Genomic DNA, 24,796 nt, shown 5'->3' with positions numbered 1-24,796 from the left:
CTCCTATTTTCATGAGTATTCACTATTTGTTACCAAAGCCCAATAGTATCACCAATTTCTGACAGACTGGAGTCATGAACCACAATAGGTAGGAGCAATTATGTTCCTATGTGTTCTATGGGAACTACTATGTTCAGGTGTGTTCCTTCCTATGATCCCTCACAGGGTACTCGAATGGTATCTAAGACCTGGTGGGCCACAGGAACTGCAGTGGGCCTTGTCTGGACTCTGCCAATGTGTGGTCTCTCTGGATTACCCTGTGCATTCTGGCATGACACTGAAATTGGTGTTAATGTCTTGAGGTCATCTCAGCTAGCCCAGGATGGTGCTGGGCTATACCTCTGCTATCCCTAATCCAGACCTAGAATATAATTTTAAGAAGAAAAGAATCTGGACTCAAGTCGTTTTTAACATGTTTAAAAGTAGGCGTGTGGCTTTTGGTGCTAATTTTCTCCATTAATACAATGCCCTTTTGGACTTTTCCTCATTTTGTAAGGCTGTCCTTCTGTATGTTGCTAAGATTTTCCACAACAAACTCTGTGACCTCATTTCTGCCTCTCATTCTTTGGCCTGTGTTGTCCTCAAGGCTGCTCTACTCGGTCAAGGTCTCCATTTCATTGAGCTATGCTTGGACTTCCTGGGTTTGCAGGAGTGACTAAAAGAAGACCTAGACTTAACCATCAAGACAACCCCAGCTCCAGAACCATCAAACCACGTGCCCTTCATGAGAGGTGGAACACACCTCTGACCCAATCCTGCGTTGCTTGCCCCATAAATTTGAAAGTGCTCATCAATTAAAACATTCTCCACAAAAACACAGGTCTGTACTGGTTATGGAATTTCAGTGCTCTCCCATCTCCTAAGACTTGGGCTTATTTTTTAAATGGCCTCAAGTTACCTATTTTTTCTCCTCAGACTGATTTGTTTTAGGAAAAAAAGGGGGTGGGGAGAAGGAAATAAGTAATCAGTATGGCACTTAATGGCAAGTGTACAAACCACGGCTTAGAAAATTCTTAGATCCTGTGCAACTGCTCAGGTTTAGGAGTGCATGCTCCATATACCTAGAAAAGCACATATGCAGTTTACAGAAGAAAGTCCTCAAAACCACACTCTGTCCTACTTTCAGTAACTCGGAGGGCAAATCCAAGAACGGTGGCATCTGAATCTTTAGCAAGTGTGTCTTCCCCGTGGTCTGGTTCTAAAGGTGGTGACTAAGGTTTCTCGGGGCTGCTCCTGGAGCTGACACATGCTGGTCAGAAGAACTGGGTCAGTCTTATGCTCTACAATGTTGAAAGGACAGGCCTTCAGGTGTTCAGACATGGAAGCAACTTCATTAAACTCCCAGCTCTTGACTTTGGAGAAAAGGCTGCTGAATTGCCAGATCTGTTAGGAAACATAGAAGTTCAAAAGTGAATGCCGGGGCAATAATCTCAGGCTAGCTTTATTTGAAGACTATAAGAAAATACCTTTCTTTTCTTCATGTTCTTAGCTTCCAGAGAATGTTTAGTGGCTGCTGCAGACATTTGTTAGTTCCTTCTTCAGCATCCAATTCCTAGTCCCCCCTTCCAATTGATAATCTTCCCAGCCAGCCATGTAATGTATGGAAATGACCACAGCAATCTGCATATTGACACCCACCCACCACCCTCCCACCAGCAACAGTGATTAGTTCTAGAATAGACACATGGTTCAAATGAGGACAATTAGTGTCAATGAGACTCTACCCTAGAACTTTTGCTTGAGATATTAAGAAGCAGATTTTCTTTTTCCTTCTGTACTTGAACTGGGAAACTGCTGTCTTAGCTGCTGGCAGCCAAAAGGGACCACCAAGGGATAACTGTGTCTTAGAAAGGAGCCACTAGTGAGGAAGTAGAAATAAGATATAGAAAGTAAAAAGGTCATTGGGGGCATTTTTGAACTGCTAGATCAAATCTTACCTGAAGCCATTACCTGTGGATTTGTTTAGTTTTGTGGGCCAAAATTCCCTTTATTGTTTATGCCATTTTAAGTTGGTGTTGCTTAAAACTAAAAGTATCCTAACACAGAAACCTCAGGAGAAATATAGATATCTGGTACACAAACCCCCTTTTGGCCTTTCCACCTAGGATATGGTGCAGAGTTACTAGTTTTAAAATCTAATAGGGGTACCTGGGTGGCTCAGTTGGTTGAGCATCTGACTTTGGCTCAGGTTATGATCTCATGGTTTGTGGGTTTGAGCCCTGTGTTGGACTCTCCTGTGCTGACAGCTCAGAGCCTGGAGTCTGCTTCAGATTCTGTGTCTCCCTCTCTCTGCCCTTCCCCTGCCCATGCTCTGTCTCTCTCTCTCTCTCAAAAAAAAAAAGAATAAACATTAAAAAAATTAAAATCTGGCTATAAGGATAGGCATAACCTGAGACCCTTTCAACCTGACACTTCACCCTCAGTTTCTTATCCTTGTTCCTATGTAAAAAAAGGTATTTTCTGAGATTTTAGAACTATTTCCCTTTTTTGCTTAAAAAAAGCCATTTTAATATGAGCATCCTTTAGCTCCAACTAAATTCTCTTTCTTCCTTTCTAAAAGGAAATTTGTTTGTCCCAAATAATTTTCAAGAGTGGTCAGGAATCATTGAACTGGGGACAAACATGAGCCAAAAATTAATGGAATTTCTACTACATAAATTAAATTGTTTGCATCCGATTTTATAGAGAAAGATATTAGACAGTTCTAGACTATACAGTTTCTGAGGGCAGGTTCTCAGTCTCATTCATGTTTGTCCCTAACATGTGGATGGGTGGAAGTCAGTGTTTATTAAACACGTGGATGCAGGCCTGGATACATGAAGGAGAGTCTCATGATTATTTTTTAAAGAAGACTGTTCAGGGAATAAATAATAGAAAACATATAAGATGTTTTAGACATAATTAATGAAAATAGGTGTAAACAACTCTAACTCCCCAGTGCCAGTTTGTACACCCACATTTTGGGAAAAAATTCAACAGTGAGATTATGGAATTATTGAGCTAAATGGGCATTATTAATTTGTGGTTCATATTACCAACATATTTACCATGGGAAAGGATGCTAAGGAGTTTCACTTCTGTATGGTATAAACTAATAGAAGTTATGATGCAGTTCGGCAAGTGTAATGTGATTGGAAAAAAGAAGTAAGATTTTTCTGAAGAGAAAGATTCTTTGATTTACACGGCAGCTTTTTGAGAAAGTAAATAGGTATTTGAATCAGGAGAGATCAGTGGACCAAATTATTTTAGAATTTCAAAATTCCTTTAACAAAGGCAAAAAGTCTTTTTTAAAAAATGAGTTGATATGGGACTGAGGAGAATTTGTTGGCATACTGTATCAGAGTCCAGGCAAGAAACAGATGGCACACTTAACTTGGTAATTTGAAGAGAATTAAAAAAAATAATGATATACAAATGTATGGGCAGGGTGTAGGAAAGCCACAAGATATAGTGCAGTACCCAGGCAAGTAACAATCTAGAGCATTAATACCCTAGGCATGAAAGGGAAGAAGAAAGGAGGTCATTGTATCCCAGAATGAGTAACTTTGTGGAGAGAGCCACCTGAAACAGTCACCTTCAATGGAGGGACATGGCCAGTGCTAGGTGTCATGGAAGGGAAAAATGCATAAAGGGAGGAAGCCAGAAGAATAGATACATCAACTCAGTCTACCTCCCTCCCATTTCCTACTGATACACTCCCATTTGATTAGCCCAAATGGAAGCTGGCGGGCAAGTCTGCTGATTGAGGCAGTCTGTAGAGATCAGCCTCCCAGGGAACTGATCACAGGGTTGGAGAATGAATCATGTGAGCAAGCAGAAGATATCCAGGACACATACACAGAGATAAACAGGCACTACCATTTGTATTGTCATTTATATGTCTGTAGGTCTGTCTTCCCTACTGGACTGGCCTCCTTGAATTTAGGAATTATGTCTTATTCCCAGTAACCTAGTACATTGCCAGTGCCTGGTACAGTGCTTGGCACATAGAAATCTCTTCCTAAATAGTTGTTGAGTGAATGAATGAATGAATTAATTAATGAATAAGAGTTTACTTGCCTTTCTGTGGACTCTCCAGGAAGTGCCTCCATGAGAATACCTCTTCTTCTTCCACTGTAGGAGGACCATCCCTCTCTCTTGTAACAAAGTAGCACAGATATTTCTCATCAGCACAGATACCTGGGAAAGCTGGGACAGGCTGATGCTGTCCAAGAACCCAGCAATGTACTGCAAAACCTCCAGGGGCAAGCTGGTTAGAGAATTCTGGCTTTTTGCTCCACGGCCTGAGAGATGGTTGTTCTTCTTTCTCTCACCCAGCTCTGAAGCAACCTCTGGCTTGATGGCAAAGGTCTTGAGCTCCTGACTATAAATCACTTTTGCCTTTTGTCCTGGGGGACGGAAATGGTTTTGAATAAAAGTACATCCCAAGTAGGCGAGAGGGCATCGATGCTGGAACCAGCCATTGAGACATGATTGAATGTCTGTGTGGACATTCTTGAAATGTAAGGGAAATTCATCCCTCCTGAAGAATTTGTTGCAAGTGAAAGTGAAGGCAGAGCTGCTTTTGTTATGTCTCCGGGTGACACACTCACTGTGGAGTTCCACATGGAGCCCCCCTGGGTTGTCAGTGGTTAGGAGGTCAGCCAGCACTGTCCCAGAAGAAAACTGTTCTGGCTCAAAATTGTATGTCTGTGTAGCAAAATCCATAAACAGCCCATCAATGCTCCTAGATTCGGAGATGACATGACCTTTAAGTTCTCTTTCTAAAGCACACAGGAGGGTGGTTTTGATGAGATCTGATTTGGGCAGGTCCTCCACAGTGATCCCTAAATCTGAAGTATCTACGGCCTTGTGTTCACTTGGCTTACAACTCAACATGGCATCTCCAATGCGAGCCCGCTTCCCACAGTAGCTCACAGGAACTTTGAAGGTGTAAACAGTCTTTACTTCCTGAGCCTCAAGTTTGCCATAAACAAAGTCTCTCTCCCTAGGTGTACAAGCAGCCATCTGACCAAAGTGAATAAGCATCCTCCCATTGTGCACCAGATACATATTATAGTCCTTTGCATCCACAGCTGTTTTCAGTCTTTCCAGAACACCATCCTGCCAAGGGGCAAGCCCTGTCTTTTCCACGACTGCATTAAAGTCCTGCTGCTTCTGTTTTTCCTGTGGTTCTTTCTCTTTCTCTTGGAGATCATCCTCCCTTACCATGTTATTGTCACTGGAAACCTGTTCTTTTCCTGGGTTGTTCCTGTTATTGTTGTCACAGTTCACTGATGTACTTGTTAAAGCAGAGGCTGCATGCTCTTTGCTGAATATATTTTCCCACTTGTCATACTTGGCCAGGTCCATCCCTTCTTTGGTTTTGGCTAATGCCTCTCGTTCTTCTTGACTCAGCTCTACCATTTCTCCATTAGCTGCTGACAGAGACCCATGTGGTACCAAACTGACATCCACTCCACCCACTGCTCCTCCCATTTCCTCCCAAGTGGCTTCACCATTCATGGTAGTTTCCTCCCGAGTGGGCTCTCTAGTTTCTGGGAAAAGTTCTACCATTTTTAAAGATCTGAAAAGGACCTTCTGGTCCTGGAGGGCCAGGGCTGTGTCCAAACACTCCTCACTGGGGGTCTCTTTCATGATGTTCTCATGAAGGGTAGTTTCAGAGTCCACGTTTGGCCAGCGATTCCACTCCATGGAGCAGCAGACCACACTGGCAGGGCACACTTGCAAGTGTTTGGCCAGCTTGTGGCGGGACATGGAAAGGGGGCAGCCATATTCAGAGTTGAGGCATGGAACCTGCTCCAGAGGGCAGAGGAGCTCATGCTCTGCCTCTTTGCACATGTGGAAGGTAGCACCACAGGACAGGTGGCAGTTTATCACCAGACAGGAGACATCAGGCTCCACAGGAATGTGGCAGTGACGGTCAAAGCATTTCTCACAATGCCTGTGCTGCCCACTTAGAGGCTTGCGTGCCCTACCCTGGAGACACCAAAGCAAGGGGAAAGAGAAAACAAATGGGGGAGAGAAGCTCTATGCATGTCTGTGACTGTGTTTTAATTGGCTTATTACCTGTTTATACATGCTTATTATAGGAACCTTGGACAATCTACAAAATCATAGAGAAGAAGCAAAACTCACTCATAATCCCACAACCCCAAAATAACAACTACCAACACTCTCTTCTTCATTTTCCAATAGTTTATTCTATGTATATAGTAGATGTGTTTAGAATAGAAAAAGAAAGGGGCGCCTGGATGGCTCAGTCAATTAAGCGTCCAACTTCAGCCCAGGTCACGATCTCCCAGTTCATGGGTTTGGGCCCGCATCAGGCTGTGTGCTGACAGCTCAGAGCCTGGAGCTTATTTCGTATTCTGTCTGTCTGTCTCTTGCTGTCTCTGTCTCTGTCTCTGTCTCTCTGCCCCTCCCTGGCTCTCACTGCCTCTCTCTCAAAAATAAATAAACATTAAGGGGCGCCTGGGTGGCGCAGTCGGTTAAGCGTCCGACTTCAGCCAGGTCACGATCTCGCGGTCCGTGAGTTCGAGCCCCGCGTCAGGCTCCGGGCTGATGGCTCGGAGCCTGGAGCCTGTTTCCGATTCTGTGTCTCCCTCTCTCTCTGCCCCTCCCCCGTTCATGCTCTGTCTCTCTCTGTCCCAAAAGTAAATAAAAAAAAAAAAAAAAAAAAAAAAAAAAACGTTGAAAAAAAACATTAAAAAAATTAAAAAAAAAAAGAATAGAAAAAGAAAAAGCTGAATGTAATGGACTACAATGTTGATAATTGTTTTTGAGTTGTGGATTATGGGTGATTTATATTATCTTGTTAATACTGTGAATACAATTCTTCATCCTGTATTTACCTTGCTATTATAACATTAGACCAACCTGCTTTATTAATGATTCTTTGCAAACTGTCTTCATCGTGGCAGTGTAATATTCCAGAGTGAGTGTGCTGTCATTTATTTAACCAACTACCTACCAAGTGCTGGGAGGAGAGGGGCCATGTCTAGTTTTATTCACATCTGTATCTCCAGCACTTGGACCATTGTAGGCACTCAATTTGCTGAATGAAGGAATTGTCAACCACTTAGTTTATTGCTGGATGTTTGGGTTTTTCATTTTTAAAGTTTTAGTGAAAGTATTTGCCCACAAATCTTTCTCATCTCTCTGCTTTTCCCTTACTCCATGTCAGTTTCTTCTAGGTTCTTCTCTAGCATCTCTGGTTTGGCCAAAAGTCAATAAGTATCATCAACCATAACGGCAAGTCTGCCAGCTGCTTCGGCTACAGGTTAAATGAAGCCAGACCTGGACCCCTGAAAGATGAAAATCCAATAATCACCATACTACTTACCATAGCTTCCTAATTTCTTCTTGCTTTGTAAATCTAGGGGAAAACATGAAAATATGAATATGAATGATTAGTAAGAAAAGCATTTTGGTTATGTGTATTAACAGGCACCAAAGAGACTTTGTATACTCTGATTCCTTTAACCACCCTTGAGGTAAATGTCATTGCCCACATTTTATAGTCCAGGAAATGGAAGCTGGAGAAGTTAAATAACTTGTCCAAGATTATACAGCTGCTAAGTGATGGAGTCCCGGGCCATGCTAGCCCACAGTCTTCTCACTGACACCCAGCCCTCTGGTGAGGCATCTTACCAGGCATGGGATATGTACCTTTTGGTTCCTGTAACTTTTCTCCTTTGTCTACCAACAGTTGGTCTGATGTTCCACACATCCATGCCTCCCATAACTACCACACACACACACATCTGGCCCAAGTTTCCCTCCTAACTTTCTCTCCCAGTAGAGCTTCATGCTCACTACCAGGTCAGCCTGATATTCAGCTTGGCCTGGGGCAGGTGTACAAGTATCTGTGATGTATCTACCATCTGTCCTTCAGCCTGCTGAATTCAGCTGTGCTGTGGCTAGAGCAGGGGTCAGACCCCAAGGCCTCAGAAGCAGGCTGAATGGGAACTCTGGCAAGCAGAAGAGAAGATGCCCTGCCTTCAGGAGAATGTAGCTCCTTGGCTCTGGTCAATTGGTCCCACATGGGAATATGTTGCCAGATCATCCGATTTTTCCAGAGAAACTGGGGATGCAGATTGTTGTGACTGGCGGTAAAGTATGGTTGTTAGGAGGCTGACTGTGCAAGATTCAACCTGGCACTACAAGTCAGTAGTTGTGAAACTGAGAAAGTTACTTAATCTCTTTGTTCATCATTTCCCCCATCTGTAAAAGGGAGAATAATAATAATACCTATCTCATAGCACTGTTGTGGGGAGTAAATGAGTTAAATACCCAAAACTCTTAAAATAGTACTTGTCTCATAGGACATGATCTATACATGTTTGCTATTATAAAATAAGTGTCTTATTTTTATTTTATTTTTTTACAACTTTTTAGGTAGGCTCCACGCCCAGTGTAGGGCTTGAACTCATGGCCCTGATATCAAGAGTTGCGTGCTCTACTGACTGAGCCAGCCAGGTTCCCCTAAAATGAGTACTTTATATTTCATTATATTGCAAAACATCTTGCTGCATAATACATTACGATAAAAATCCTTGGAATTTTAAAGTTGGCAACTAATTTAATCAGAACAAATGCAGCCTCTATTTGGGCCAAGGTAAAACATGTATGCAAACTACATAGGATCTGTAGGTTGCCAGTTTGCAGCACCTGGTCTACAGAGTTTATAGCACAATGTCAGCACTATGTTAGTCTGGGATGGAGTGGGGTGGGTGGGGTAGGGTGGAGTTAGAACCCAAAAGTCAGAAAATACAGTATTTAAAAATTTTATTTTACTTTAGGATTTGCCAATTCATTGTGGGTGAATTTTCCTATAACTTAAAAAAATTCAAATATTCAGGAAAGGTGAAAGAACATATACAATGAACAGCCAAATATACTCTACCTAGATTTTAAAGGTAACATTTTGCCACTTTGGCTTTCTCTCTCTTCCTCTACACACACACACACACACACACACACTTTTTACCAAAGCACTTGAAAATAGGTTGTTGATATCATGACACCTCATCCCTGAGTACTTTAGCACGTATTTCCTAAGACTGAAGAAATTTTCCTTTGTAACTGTAATAACATTATCTCACCTAAGAAAATGAAAAAAATATTTTCTAATATCGTGTAATATGCTGTCTGTATTCAAATTTACACAATTGTCCCAAAGAATGTCTTCAATACTTTAAAAAAAAAAATTTAACTTTGGAACCAGGGTCCCTTTAAGGTCAATTTATTACATTTGGTTGGTAAGTCTTTTTAGCCTCTTTTAATTTGGAAAAGTCCCCTCAAATTTCTTTTCCAGAAGAGACAGTCTTAAATCTCAAGGAAATTATATTCAAATTTATTCATATACTCATTTGTTCATTCAGTCCTCCAACAAACATTTGTTGATAACAATGTGCCAGTAAGGGAGCATAAGTGTCACACTGCTTGTTTAGGTAGTTCTTCAACACTATTGCTAAGCAGAATTAGTCACTCACGATGCCTGTTAAATCTATAAGTCTGCACTGTTCACGGTGGCAGCCACCAGCCACATGTGACTATTTAAATTTAAATTAATCAAAATGGAATAAAATTAATAATTCAGGTTTTTGGTCACACTAGCTACAATTCAAGTATTCAATGACCACATGTGATTAGTAGCTATTCTATTGGACAACACAAAACAGAACATTTCCATCTGCATAAAAAGTTCTATTGGACAGCATAGCATAGCATAGTCTGCACCTCAGCCTTAAGTGAGGGCTGTGTCTGGAATTCACATCCTTAATATATTACCCGTCTGATTCTTATGCACTAGGACTACTGAGTGTGAAAGAGGAATCATGGCAGATAGCTCTTTATCCCTAATATCCTGAATCAGGAGGCAGGTGAGAAGTTGCAAGCAAGACTACCAAGTGGACTCAGGGCCCAGGAGGAGATAAATTAAGGTGTTAAAGGTAGAGGGGGAATTGAGCAGAGTGAAGGGCTGTGAGGGCTGGACTGAGGTGCAGCAGGATAGGATTGGGCAAGAGGACATCTTTTGGATGTAAGAGTCCAGCTACTGGAGCTTTTAGCATACAACTTAGCATTCAGTTAGGCTCCTGCTATATTCTAGACTGATCACTCCTGTGGGGGGAAAGTTCATCATGGGTTTATTGTGGAAATTTGTAAATATGAGGCTAAAGCATCTGGAATTATTTGCTTGCTCAATAAGGGGCCATTTAACACTGTGACTGGGTATTAACCAGCAGTGGAGTGACAGTGTGGAGGGCTTGGAGTAAGAAACTGCTTCATGGAGGGTGATGAAGCTGCAGGAGCAGGACTGATGGTATGGAATTAGGCAAGATGAGGCAGACAGTAGGCATCACAAGGGAATCACAGCATTTTGGTTTCTGTCTGGAGATGGGGAAAGAGGAGGAGTCAAAGCTGATGCCAAGATTTTGAACAAGGAAGAGAGAACATTGGATGTAATTCTGAGAAAAATAGAAGTCTGAAGAAGGAATTGTTTTTGGGGGAAAGATGAGCCCAGCAAGTTTAATACAAGTTTTTAAGGTGATGACAGATCATGAGGATGGGAAGATGTGGGTAGAATGGAGAGATGTAGATTTGAGAAGTGTTCACTTAGAAATGAGAGAGGAAGCCATAACTGGAGAAAGAAGAGCATAGAATAGGCATCTCAGCCGTGAAGTACAGAGCTAAGTATGACCACTTTCAAGACAGTGGGGAGAAGTAAAGCCAGAGAAGAGAGACCAGAGAGCTAAGAGTCGGAACTATGTGGCCCCATGTAAAGGAAATGGTGAGCTATAGCTTCAAATGCTGCCTCAAGATTAAGAACAATGATAACAATGTCACTGCTCATGGCAGATCCCCAAAGAGCTCTTGGCAGAGCAAATGTGGCATTTCAGCTGTGCGGTGGAACCCTTGCCACGCAAAATGTGGTGTTTGCTTGGAGCGGAGGGGGAAGCCATTAAACACACATTCCAATATTGGCAGGGCCTGTGGCCTTGTTGGGAGAGTGTGATCATCTGCTTTCTATTCATAAAAGACACAAATAAAGATGCAGTCTGGGTGATTCAGAGTCCCCTACTAGTTTTTAGGTGGGAAAGAAGAGGCAGATCGCAAATGGAATAAGGCTAAGTGAAAGAAGCTACCAGCAGCATGACTGTCTACCTTTGTATTTGCCAGCCTGGTTCTGTCACAAAGTTGAGACCAGCTTCTGGGAAGGGAAAAGCAGGCCTAGCTAGTTCCGTGTGCTCTGTGTGTGTGATGACAACTCAGCCCCAGCAGCAGGGATATGGTTGGCTGGAGGGACAGTGGTGATGAACTCTGAACCAAATCATTTCTTATGCTTCAGCATTATAAAGAATAGTTTTTGTTGTTGTTGTTTTGTTTTGTTTGGAGCAGTGCTATTGAAACTGGAAACATTTGTGGTGGAGCCCTATCGCTCTCCATGTCTTTGAAGTTACTTGAAAATATCCCTTTAACAGAAAACAAACAAACAAACAAACAAACAAACAAACCATGCATGCAGGAACAAAGATGCTGTTTCCTTTGTTTGTTCTGTTTTTAATGATGCTATTTAAAGATCTTCTGCCAGGCTCTGGAGCTACACCAAATAAGTGACTTTGAGAGAGGACATGTACTGAGCAGAAAGACACAAAAGTGTAGACTATCCTTTGGAGCAGTTTGACAGTGGAGGGGAGAAGAAAGATAAGTATAGCCTAAGGGTGTAAAAAATCATATCTAAACCTTTTGTTGTATATCTAGGGGAAATTGTTCCCACTGAGATAAAGGACAATCCAAAATTCTTGATTGTCTAATTATTGCTAGGTAAGCATTGTGACCAATCATCCTGGTTTGCCTGGGACTTTCTTGGTTTTAGCTCTGAGGAAGCTTGATTTAACTCCCAGGAAGCCTCTTAGTGCCAGACAAACTTGGATACTTGATTGATCATCTTATGTTGTAGCCACTTGGTCTTGCCCCAAATTGTTCAACTTATATATATCATTGATTATCTTGTGACATAAGATGATTTGTTCTCCTAATCTCTGTTCCAATGCAGCGACTGGATCCTTATCCTCGATGGTGTTTGTCTGACTTTCATAGACTGAGGGATTTTTCTGCATTTTGGATGCCAGGGAGAAAGAGAAATAAGATTTTAGTGCCTACCATGTGCTTTAAGTAACACCTCATTTAATCCTCAAACAACTATGTGATGTGGGTCTTACCCTTTATACTTTACAGTGGAACACAAAGAAGCCTAGGTTTGTCCAGCTTCAAACTCTGTACTCTTTGCTACATCACACTGTGTCCCTCAGAGACCCACAGAGACATGTGGTCTATCTCTGTGATTTGGGATGAAAGCAAGCCCATGACTAGAGCCCATTAGGGGAAGATCCTCCCTTCCTCCAGTTGAGGCACAGAATACATATATAATCTTTCCAGACTGTAGAGGAACTGGATGTTCATCATTCACAGGAAGCATCTTCATCCCTCTGATGACTTTTTTTTTTGGTCCTCATCTGGACCATATTCCATACTGTGCCCCATCTGAATAGAGGAAATATGAAAAGTATCCATGTCCCATGGCCTTGCATTTGAGGTAGCATAAATATGAAAGTAAAGTTTTTAGGTTAGAATCTGTAGTATAATATAGATTCTGAGATTTAAACTCAAAAACCTACTAAGTTAAAGCACATACATTATAGAAACTCTTCATGGTGGAAAAAGTTGACAAAATTCAATGACAAAAACAATGTATTTTTATCCAGGTGCCATTTCCTCCTTCAGTTTCTATGCTTCTATGTTCACCTTTAAATTATTACTTCCTGGGGCACCTGGGTGGTTCAGTCAGTTAAGCATCTGACTCTTGATTTCAGTTCAGGTCATGTTCTCATGGTTGGTGAGTTTGAGCCTTGTGTCAGGCTTTGCCCTTGACAGTGCAGAGCCTGCTTGGGATTCTCTCTCCCTTTCTGCCTCTCTCTCTCTCAAAATAAATAAATAAACTTAAATAAATAAATACATTCTCACTTCCTGTCTGAAAAGGCAATACATTCTCTCCTCTTAAAAATGAACTTCAATCAAGTCTATGGTCAAAACACCCTCTGAAACCCTCTCCCCAAATTATGTTTTAATGTTCCCCTAGATAGAGGAGATAGCAATCAACATGAAATAATTTAGACTTAAGTAGTTAAAAAAAAGTCTACACAGAACTAGATTTTACTTGTTGTACTGGATGCAGTTTAAGTGGAATGTGAATAGGTGAAAGGACCAGGTACATGAGTTTAAGTGATAGATATTCTTTACAAAAATAGGGGATAAGTTAGAACCTGGTAGGGGAGAAACATTTGATGCAAGTTGTGGTGCTGTGTGGCCCACTCACAAAGGAGTAAATTAATAAGAAAAGGCAAGTCAGCTAGAACAGTGCCCCTTAAAGTGACCCACATACTGACCCACAGTGTCAGTATTACCTAGGAATTGGTTAGAAATGTAAACTATTGGGCCCTACCAAATCAGACCTACGGAATCAGAACTGCTGCATCCAGCTGATTCTGTTGTAAGCTCAAGTTTAAGAACCACTGAGATAGAAGCTGGTTGATTTTGTGCTTTCAGTCACAGAGGAACTACTGCCCAGTTAGGTAGGAAGGCCTTGGGGAGAGATCTGAAAGGGCAGTGGGCAGTTCTGTCCATATCTTCCCATCTCCACCACCACTGCCTGGATCCAAGCACCATCATACTCATCCAGTCTGGTGCAAAAGCCTGTAATCAGTCTCACCCTTCCCATCTTGTGCTCTGTAATCTACATTCATCAGCAGAAGAGTGATTTCAATAACTTTAACACCAGGTCATTATTCCCACTTAAAATCTCCAGTGGATTCCCATCACGAGGAGTAAATTCTGACACCCTTATCCTGGCCCACAAGGCCCTGCATCAGTGTCCCCTGCTGGCCTCCTTTACCTCACCTCTCCCTTGAGCACTTAGTTCTAGCCTTGTCACTTCGTCCAGTGTAGGGACTTTGTGCTGGTTCTTTCTACTAAAATTCTCCCTTCACTCTTTATTTGTGTTATGGGCTCCTTCCTGCTGTTTAGACTTTAGCTGTTATGTTTCCTCCTGTGGAGGCCTTACCTGATACCCTCAAAATAAAGTAAATTCATGAACACTGTCATGTGCTAGCTAAGTAATTTTTCACAAGTTAATTTCCCTAAAGCTAACTTACTCATTGATAAAATGGAACTCATAATACCCCATAGGATTATGACAAATAACATAAAGTAGAGAAAGTGTCACTCAATTGTTAGTCCTTCCCCTATGAGGAAGGTCATTCCCATGGTCACTTCTGCATCCAGGTCTTATGTCTTCCCATTGCATCACTCCTGCCCCTCTTGGCCAGCCTTTCAGTATTCAGTTCTCCCTCAGGCCAATGTAGCTTATGTTCCACTGCCTGCTTAATCATCTTCAAACCCCATTTAAGAAAAAAGTCTTACCTTAGTCCCATAAGAATGTGAGTACCCTTAAACCACCCCCCCAACTATGGTGCCTTGTATTCACCACATTCATTCCTGAAGCTCTTAAAAATTCAAACAGTATGGCATCCATGCTGGAGGATCTTACAGATGTCACAAAGGCAGATTGAGGCATCTTTGCTTCCTAAGCCCAAGTTTGTCATCTTTATTATTTACCTACATACATTATTCTGTTCATTGAGCAAAAAGGGAAGATGTCAGCTAAAATTGGCTTCTCTATTGCAATGGGCTGCAGAGTCAATACCTTCTAAGGGAAGTTGCTATGATGGAGAGCCTGGGGATGAAGGCCATCAGTGGAGCAGAAGTCATCTGGCCAGGAGAATGTGTTTGGGTGGGAGAGGAGATCTGACTGGAATACCAAAGAAGGAGAATACCCTCAAGGAATGTGCACAGTAGTTTCTGAGACACTGAGAGAGTGAGTACAGCCAATGTTCTCCTGGAACTCAATGTTTATTCAATAGGATTGAATTGAATGCAATAAAATAGAACCCTAAAGAAAACAGCTTTTTGAAAGAGCTGTGTGAGAGCAATTTGAGACAGATTTAGGAGGAAAGTTGTAATGATGTCAGATGTCTGCTAATTTGGGGCTTTTTAAAATTTTCTTGATTTTTAAAAAATATTTATTTATTTTTGAGACAGAAATAGAGGACGAGTTGGGGAGGGGCAGAGAGAGAGGGAGACACAGAATCTGAAGCAGACTCCAGGCTCTGAGCTGTCAGCACAGAGCCCAATGAGGGGCTCGAACCCACAAACCGTGAGATCATGACCTGATCTAAGCCAAAGTCGGATGCTTAACCAACTGAGCCACCCAGGTGCCCCATGGTTTTTTTGCTTTTTTTTTAAATAAAGAAAAAGAAATGTTTTCAATGTTATTATGTGAATGTAGCCTTAACTGAACGGAAGAGAATTCTGTGGGCTCAAGTTATAATAGAAACTCTGAATGCTGCCAGAATTGGTTTTCAGGAGGTTGTAGTACTTGTTCTAAATCTTTGCAGTCCTAAATCAGAAATCTGGATTGGGCACATAATCAGAAATCCTCTGCTCTGGAGCTTGTGTGTAGGAATCACCTGGGCAATCTTTTTAAAATGTGGATTTGGATCTGGTAGGATTAGGGCGGGGCCCGAGAGTCTTAACCATGTAACAAGCTCCTGATGATGGTCTAAGAACCTCACTTTGAAATGAAAGTGTCTAGTTTAACCTCTTCATTTCGTACAAGAGAAGCTGAGGCCCAGAGAAAAGTGAAGTGTCCTTCCCTTGCTTCTCACCTTGATGTAATAGTGAGAATTCTGTGGAAAGCACAATGCCATACAGAGCAACCTGTGTTGTGGTGGTGGCGAAGAGCATGTGGGCAGCTTACATGGTACCAAGGGCAAAATAGGACAGAGCCTGGAAGAATGAGAAAGAGGTGGTGCCTGACTGTCACTGGCCAACAAGGTCATGAGGAGGCATATAGCAGGTATATTTAAATCACTGACTCAAGCAAAAGAGAATGGGATTAACAGATAATAGCTTTAACATTCTTTACTATAATTTTAAAATTAGTAGGCAAACAGGGTTGATGTCAGGGAGATATTTTTAGGCAAGGGCCCCTTTCAGCACCCCTCACATGATATCAGCAACTAACTATTTTGCCTCCTCATGTGGCTGGCCCTGGCGATAATTATTTATTCCTGAGCTTTATCTTCAGTGGAAGTGACAAGGTCAAAAGTTAAAGATCAGAGATATTCTTCAACTCTTAACCTGTTACCCAATTAATTAGTTACTTTAATTATACATTGTTCACCTGTTCCGCTGCTATGGTGATTTTAATTCTAGGGAAAGAAAGTGTATAAACTTAAATACTAAAGTAATCCCTTTGTCTCTTGAAATTTTAACACAACCAGTGGCTGATGATAATTCCCATACCTGGGTCCACAATCCTGGGCTTCTGGGCTATGATTCCAGCATTTTCATTATACCCTAGTTAATTCTCCTATCTGGTGCTTGTGTTATTAGTATCAGTATTTTTAATTATTGTTTTGTATTGGCCAAGAAAGTGCTAATTAGCCAGATTATCTTGGGGTAGCTGTGAGGTAGCCTGTATGCTTGGTTACTTCTAAACCACCACGCCCCTGTCTTGCCAGCACAGCATCCCACCATATACCTTGAAGACCTTGGTACTGTGGAAACCCTGACAAAATTAAGGGAAGTTAGTCAGCTCTATACAATACATTGTCCCCAGCAAACAAGGATAAGTACAATCTAGATGTCTACAGCACAGTTATGGGATATGTCTGGAGGTTACAGAGGCAGGAAGGAAGGAATCCAGGAGTTAGGGTATCTGGGTAGGTCTCTTTTTACTTGGCATTGGTAGCTTTAGCCTGTACACTGCAAAGTTCAGAGTGTACAGAATCCCTTTTGCTGCATAGGCTACTTCCTAGGATGTCCTTAGCTGAACTTTGAACATTAAAGCAAGTCCCAGAGGGAAACAAAATAAACACTGCACCCTTATCCCTGACAATTTATTTGTGCATGCAATGCTATGCAGTTATTGCAAAAACTAGAAATAATCTACATTTTAAAGCTTTTGATACTTCAAGTATCATTCATCATTTTCCCTTTGGCCCTCTGGATGTGCAAGCTCCAACTTTGTAATAATTTGCGGTTTGTGTGCAAAAGCCTGTATAAATTTGTCAACTTGTAAAATACTCTCACTTCTATTCCATGGATGCATTTTGGATTCAAGAGATTTAGAGAGGAGGGAACCACACTTAGGGAATATTGTTAAAGAAAAACAGGTTTTAAGCTCTATGAACAGAGTTTAAATAGCACATACAGTGAATATAATTGTGCTATATTATTAATCGGTAGTGTGACACAGGGGATGGAATTTAAGGTACATAGAATGGCAGTTAACGTAGCAAATGCTGATTGGTGAAAAGATCATAGCATTTGGACTTTAGAAAATAGAAATAGAAAATAGAAATAGAAATCCTTCTACCTATTCCCTCACCATCTTCTCCACCCTGCCCCAACCCCCCATCACTACTGTATAACTTTAGAGACATCACATAGCCACTTTGGTTGATTATAGAAGAGAGAACGTAAGCTGTCAGAAAGCAGGTAATTTCTTCCTGCTCTAAGATTTTTGATTTAAAAGAAGAGTTTACATATGGCTGAGTCTCATTCTCAAAGCCCACCCCTTTCTCCGCCACATCTAACTAATTTGCTTAACAATCCTCTTGTTCAGAGCAAAAAGGTGGTGCGCAGCCCAGCTTCCATCTCCATGTTCATCACTCCACATGTCCCCCTGGTGCACCTGCTCGAGTTTGAAGAGCTTACCTTAATGGCACGGGCGGAGTCAGCATCTGCTGCACCTGTGTCCCTTGATTGTGAACAAGCAGATCGCAGGAAGTGGCCGTGGTGCATCAGCTGCAGCAGAGGACAGAGTTCTGTTGAGGAGGCAGGGAAAGGAGAGAAAACTTCAACAGAAATAGTTCAAGTGTTTCGAAGTTAAAAATAAAACTATATCACAAGGGGCAATGTGACCAGGCTCAGCTTACGATTTTTTTCTTTCCCCTGTATTCATCAACACTTGGTCTCTACTGGAGTAGCATTTAGCAGGGGAAGCCAGAAGGGAAGTGAGCTTTTATATCAATAGGTTTTCTTTCCTTTGAGGAAGGAGGCAAATCTTTTTAAGAAGGATCATTTTCAAGGCCGGAGCAGCCTCTCAGACTCCTGTGCGTGCAGTCGGCAGATCCAGCTGTGCTCACTGTGGCTGGTGGAGCATTCAGGCCAGGCTGCTGCTCTAATTATAACCATGCTTTTCACCTAAACCCATCACTGGCTGAAGCAGCAACTTGTGCAAGTGACATGTGGTCCTGTTTCTGTTTCTCCTATTTCTTGTCATGACAAGTAAGTGGCTGTCCTCTCCTGGCCCTCTTCTTTCCCCCACGGCCGGGAAAGGGAGGGTTTGTAAATCAGAAATCAGGCACAGCGTTAATTAAGTCCAGTGTGAGAGAATCTGCGGTGGTGGGTGCTTTGCTTTTACTTTGTCCAACTTCCTCTTTTTACACAAAGAGACAGAGGTTTAGAAAAGTAAATTGTCCTTCCAAGGTCACACAGCTGGCTGGTGGAAAGACTCAGTTCTTCTCACTCTGAGTCTGGGGCTCTTCTTTACTTCCTCTTCAAAGAAACCCTTTTAGCGATATTTTAAGGAAAGCAAATATATAATCCTGGCTTCACTAATTTATGTATGTGGCCGAATTACTTAACCACTCTCTCCCTCTGTTTTCTCAATTGTGAAATGGGGATGAAAATACTTGGTGTGACTATGTGTTAGTAAGCTTACACATTAATGCATTAATATAGGTAGAGCACACAAATGATGCCCAGAACATACCAAGTGTTCACCAATGCTGTTATTTGAATATATGGACCGAAGACAGATACAGAATTCGCCTTTCCCTGGATTTTTCCATGCACATATGTCCACATAGGTAAACTTATTTAGGGGTGAACAACGAGCAGTTGAAAATTATAAAAATTTTACATATTGATCTTGTATCCTGAAACTTTGCTTAACTTGTTGATTAGTTCTAATAGTTTTCTTATGGATTCCTTAGGATTTTCTATATACAAGATCATGCCATCTGTGAACAGAGATATTTTTACTTCTTCCTTTCTAATTCAGATGCCTTTTATTTCCTTTTCTTGCTTGACTGCGCTGCCTAAAACTTTAAGCACTGTGCTAAATAAGAGTGATGAATGTGGCCATCCCAAATTTGTTTCCTGTTTTCTTTTTTTAATGTTTATTTATTTTTGAGAAAGAAAGAGAGAGAGAGAGAGAGAGAGAGTGAGTAGGGAAGGGTCAGAGAGACAGTCCAGGCTCTGAACTGTCAGCCCAGACCCTGACGTGGGGCTCAAACCCACCAACCGTAAGATCATGACCAGAGTCGAAGTCAGATGCCTAACTAACTGAATCATCCAGGTACCCCTCTTGTTTTTGATCTTAGGGGAGAAGCAGTCAGTCTTTTGCCATTATGATGTTACCTGTGGGCATTTTGTAGATGACCTTTATCAAGTCGAAGAAGTTGGAAAGTTTATCCCAATTTGTTGAGTGTCTTTTTCATGAAAGTGTAAGGAATTTTGTCACATGCTTTTCTGTGTCTATTAAAAAGATCATGTGACTTTGTCTTTATTCTACTAATATGGTATAGTACACAGATTTTTTTTTATGTTGAACCAACTTTGCATTCCTAGATGAACCCTATTTGGTCTGGTATATAATCCTTTTTATATGTTGCTGGATTTGGTATTCTAGTATTTTGTGGAGGATTTTTGCATCTATATTCATAAGGGATATTACTTTGTAATTTTTTCATGATGTCTTTGTTCCGTTCTGGTATCAGAGTAATGTGGTCTTATAGAATGAGTTAGAAAGTGTTCTCTTCTTGTTTTTTGGGGGAGAGTTTGTGAAAGATTGTTGTTAATTCTTTAAATGTTTGGCAGAATTTAGTAGTGAAGCCATCTAGGCCTGGACTTTTCTTTGTGGGAAATTTTTGATTATTAACTCAATCTCTTTATTTGTTAAAGCTCTATTCACATTTCTATTTCTTGTTTAGTCAAGTTTTGTATTTTGTGTCTTCCTAGGAAATTTTCCATTTCATCTAAATTATCTAATTTGTTATGAATAATTGCATAATTTTATAATTTGTGTAGTATTCCTTTACAATGCTTTTTATTTTTGTAAGGTTGGTAGTATAATCTTTCACTTATGATTCTAGTAATTTGAGTCTTCTTTTTTAATTTATTTTCTTTTGGTTTTGGTCAATCTATCTAAAGATTTATCATTTTTTTATCTTTTCAAAGAACTAGCTTTTTTTCCCTTTCAATTATTTAAAAAAATTTTTTGAGGATACTTGACAAACAATATTACATTAATTTTAGATATAAAACATAGTGATTCAACATCTCTGTATGTTACATCTCTATGCTCAAGTGAAGCTACAATTTGTCACTGTACATTGCTATTACAGTACTAGTGACTATATTCCCCATGCTGTCCCTTTTATTCCTGTCATTTAGTTATTCCATAACTGGAATCCTGTGTTTCCCTTCCCTTCTCCCATTTTGCCTGTCTCTTAAGCTTCCTTCCCTCTGGCAGCCATCAATTTATTCTCTATATTTATATGTCCTATTTGCTTTTGGTTTATTTATTTGTTTTGTTTTTAGATTCCACTGATAAGTGAAATATATGGTATTTGTCTTTTGTGCCAACATGGATGGGTCTAAAGGGTATTATGCTAAATGAAGTAAGTCGGACTGAGAAAGAGCTAGCTTTTGATTTTATTGACTTGCTGTATTGTTTTTCTTTTCTTTATTTGATTTATTTCTGCTCTAGTCTTTATATTCTTCCTTCTGCTTACCTTGGACTTAGTTTGCTTTTCTTTTTCTAGTTTATGAAGGTATAAACTTATTGGTTTGAGGGTAAATCTATGGAGACAGTAAAGGGATCAGTGGTTGCTAGAGGTTAGGGGAGAGAGAGAGATAAATAGATAGAACACAGAGAATTTTTAGGGCAGTGAAATTATCCTATAAGATACTATAATGATGGATACATGTCATTATACATTTGTCAAAATCCGTGTAATGTACACCGCCCAGAGTAAACCTTAATGTAAACTATGACTTTAGGTGATGGTATGTCAATGTAAGTTCATCAATTGTAACAAATATACCTACCCCTCCCGATAATGGAGGAGGCTATATATATGAGGGAGCAGGAAGTATATGGTAAATCTCTGTACCTTCTGCTTGATTTTGCTATGAACCTAAAACTGCTCTAAAAAATAAAGACTATTAAAAAAATCAAAAGTAAAAAAGAAAAGGCAAAAAATGTCACAGCCTAAGGGCCAATGTTTCTCTCCTAGGTCTGCAGTCTTGCTCTGCAAGATCCCTCTGCAGTGATCCAGGATGTGATGGGTAACAAAGACCTGCAAACCTGCTACTACTAGTGTCTGTTAGTTTCCCCAGTAAATATTGACCTAGTTGTTATTATTATTATTATTATTATTATTATTATTATTATTTACCAGGTTATTAACATAATTTCTTCCATGATTTATTAATTACTTAAAAATGTACTCTTTATTTCTAAATGGAGAGAGAAGTTGAAGTTTCTTCTAGTCAAATTGCCTTATGACTTAAAAAAAATGCTGCATATATGTTATTGGTTCATTTAAGTTTAAGATACACTTTGTGGTCTAGTACATGATCATTATGTGCTTGAAAATAATGTGTATTCTCTATCATTTGGATGAAGAAATCTACTTCTTTTAAGTCAAGTTTATTCACTGTGTGGTTAAAAACCTTCTCTATGCATACTGAATTTTAATCTATTTGACTCGGCAATTGTTGAGTATTATATTAAAATGTTCCATTACGATTATGTGTTTAAGTTTCCCCCAGAATTGTGTTAACTTTTCTTTATATGTCTTGGGAATACGTTGTTAAATAGATACAAATGCAGAATTATTATATTTTTCAGGTTAATTGTTCCTTTTGTCCTTGTCTAATATATTTTTACTTTTAACCAAGTGTTTTGCCTTAAAGTATAACTTGACAGATATTAATATATTTATTCAAGCTTCCTTCCTATTTAAAAAAATGTTATTAATTTGAGACACCATTTTTTAAACATAGGATTTTGTAGCTATAAATTTCCTTCTAAGTACTGATTTAACTTCCTCTCATATGTTTTGGCATGTTGTGTTTTTGTTTTCACTTGTCTCTGGGTATTTCCTAATTTTCCTTGTGATTTTGTCTTTATCTATTGGTTATTTGGGAATGTACTTTTTAATATTCATGTATTTGGGAATTTTGAGAATTTTCTGAATTTTCTTTTACTATTGATTTTTATTTTCATTCCCATGAGTTTGGAGAACAGAATTTATGACTTAAATCCTCTCAAATGTATTATTTTATGGCCTCAAAAGCCTTTTATCCACAACATCTTCTATATCCTTTATTCGATTCCTAGATCCTTACATATTTTTCATTGAGAGGTATTTATTTTATTATGTTTTGTTTTATTATTGGTTTTGGGGACATGCTATTAATTTCGTAGGTTGATCATGTACTGGAAAACTTGCTGAACAGTAATTCTAAAAGCCTGACAGTTGATGTTGTCAATTTTCCTAGATAATCATCTCATCTTCAAAATCTGTTGTATTTCTTTCTATGCCAGTTCATACGTTTCTTAGTACTTATGGATTCATATATTAAAACTAATGGTGATTGTGATTTCCCCTTAAATTTTGACTGAATATATCTATTAGAAAACCCTAGGCCCTAAATACTGGTAATAAAATATAAGTTTATATACTGCTCCCATTAAAGGTTAATGACCAACCCAGCCCTGCTGCTGACCCTTTAAAAAAAAAAAAAAAAAAAAGCCTAAGGTAGGAATATTACTCAGTCATAAAAAAGAATAAAGTCTTGCCATTTGAAACAACGTGTATGGAGCTAGAGAGTATTATGCTAGGTGAAATAAGTCAGAGAAAAACAAATACCATATAACTTCATTCATATGTGGAATTTAAGAAACAAAACAGACAGGCAAAGGGAAGAGAGAGAGAGAGAGTCAAAGCAAGGAACAGATTCTTAATTATATAGAACAAACTGATGATTACCAGAAGGGAGGTAGGTGTGGGGGTGGATTAAATAGGTGATGAGGATTAAGGCGCTTGTTGTGATGAACACAGGATGATGTATGGAGCTGTTAAATTGCTATATTGTACACCTGAAACTAATATGACACTATATGTTAACTAACTGGAATTAAAATAAAAACTTGAAGTATACTCCTCTAGGATTTTTATGGTTTCATGGCTCACATTTAGGTCTTTAATCCATTTGAATATATTTTTGTGTATGATGTAAGAAAGTGGTCCAGTTTCATTCTTCTGTGTGTTGCTGTCCAGGTTTCCAGAACCACTTGAAGAGACTCTTTTTCCCATCGGATATTCTTTCCTGCTTTGATTAAGATTAGTTGATCATATAGTTGTGGTTCATTTCTGGGTTTTCTATTCTATGTATCTATTTTTGTGTCAGTACTATACTGTCTTGATCATTACAGCTTTGTAATATTGAAGTCTGGAATCGTGATGCTCCAGCTTGCTTTTCTTTTTCAAGTTTGCTTTGGTTATTTGGGGTCTTCTGTGGTTCCATACTAATTTTAAAATTGTTTGTTCCAGCTCTGTGAAAAATGCAGTTGGTGATATGATAGGGATTGCACTAAATGTGTAGATTGCTTTGGGTAGTATAGACATTTTAACAATAGTTGTTCTTCCAATCCACAAGTATGGAATGTCTTTCCATTTCTTGGTGTCATATTCAACTTCTTTCACCAATGTTTTCAGAACATGGGTCTTTCACCTCTTTGGTTAGGCTTATTACTAGGTATTTTATTATTTTTGGTACAATTGTAAATGGGATTGTTTTCTTAATTTTTCTGCTGCTTCATTATTGGTGTATAGAAATACAACAGATTTCTGTACATTGATATTGTATCCTGCAACTTTAATGAATTTGTGTATCAGTTCTAGCAATTTTTTGGTGGAGAACACAGGTAGTAATCTCTTTGACACTGGCATTGCAACTTCTTTCTAGATATATCTCCCAATGCAAGGGAAACAAAAGCGAAAATAAACTATTGGGACTTCATCAAAATAAAAAGCTTCTGCACAGCAAAGGAAACAATCAACAAAACTAAAAGTCAACCCATTGAATGGGAGAAGATATTTGCTAACGATCAGATAAAGTATTAATACTCAAAATATATAAAGAACTTATAAAACTCAACACCCCCCCCCCAATAATTCGATTTAAAAATGGGCAGAAGACCTGAACAGACATTTCTCCAAAGAAGACATCCAGAGGGCCAATAGGCACATGAAAAGATGCTCAACATTATGGATCATCAGGCAAATACAAATCAAAACTACAATGAGATTTCACCTCACACCTGATAGAATGGCTAAAATCAACAACACAAGAAACAACAAGTGTTGGCAAGGATGCGGAGAAAGGGGAACTCTCTTGCACTATTGGTGGGAATGCAAACTGGTACAGTCACTCTGGAAAACAGTATGGAGCTTCCTCAAAAAGTTAAAAATAGAACTGCCCTACAATTCAGCAATTGCACTATTAAGTATTTACTAAAAGAATACAAATACTAATTCAAAGGGATACATGCACCCCAGTGTTTATGGCAGCATTATATATAATAGCC

At 39.7% G+C, this 24,796-nt stretch overlaps 1 protein-coding gene across 1 annotated transcript; it reads right to left on the bottom strand.

Moving 5' to 3' along the window:
- FBXO40 (F-box protein 40) lies at window positions 1-6,915 on the bottom strand. The gene is made up of 3 exons (XM_042954355.1): window positions 6,880-6,915; window positions 4,060-6,030; window positions 1-1,383 (listed from the first exon to the last, which is right to left on the bottom strand). The coding sequence occupies exons 1-3, from the start codon at window positions 6,913-6,915 to the stop codon at window positions 1,168-1,170; spliced, it is 2,223 nt and encodes a 740-aa protein (XP_042810289.1). The 3' UTR covers window positions 1-1,167.
- Between the last annotated feature and the right edge of the window lie 17,881 nt (window positions 6,916-24,796).

Source organism: Panthera leo, chromosome C2, assembly GCF_018350215.1.
Source record: "Panthera leo isolate Ple1 chromosome C2, P.leo_Ple1_pat1.1, whole genome shotgun sequence".
NCBI lineage: Eukaryota > Metazoa > Chordata > Mammalia > Carnivora > Felidae > Panthera > Panthera leo.
Note: the sequence above shows the minus strand (reverse complement) of the source record. Positions and strands in the feature narration are given on the sequence as shown.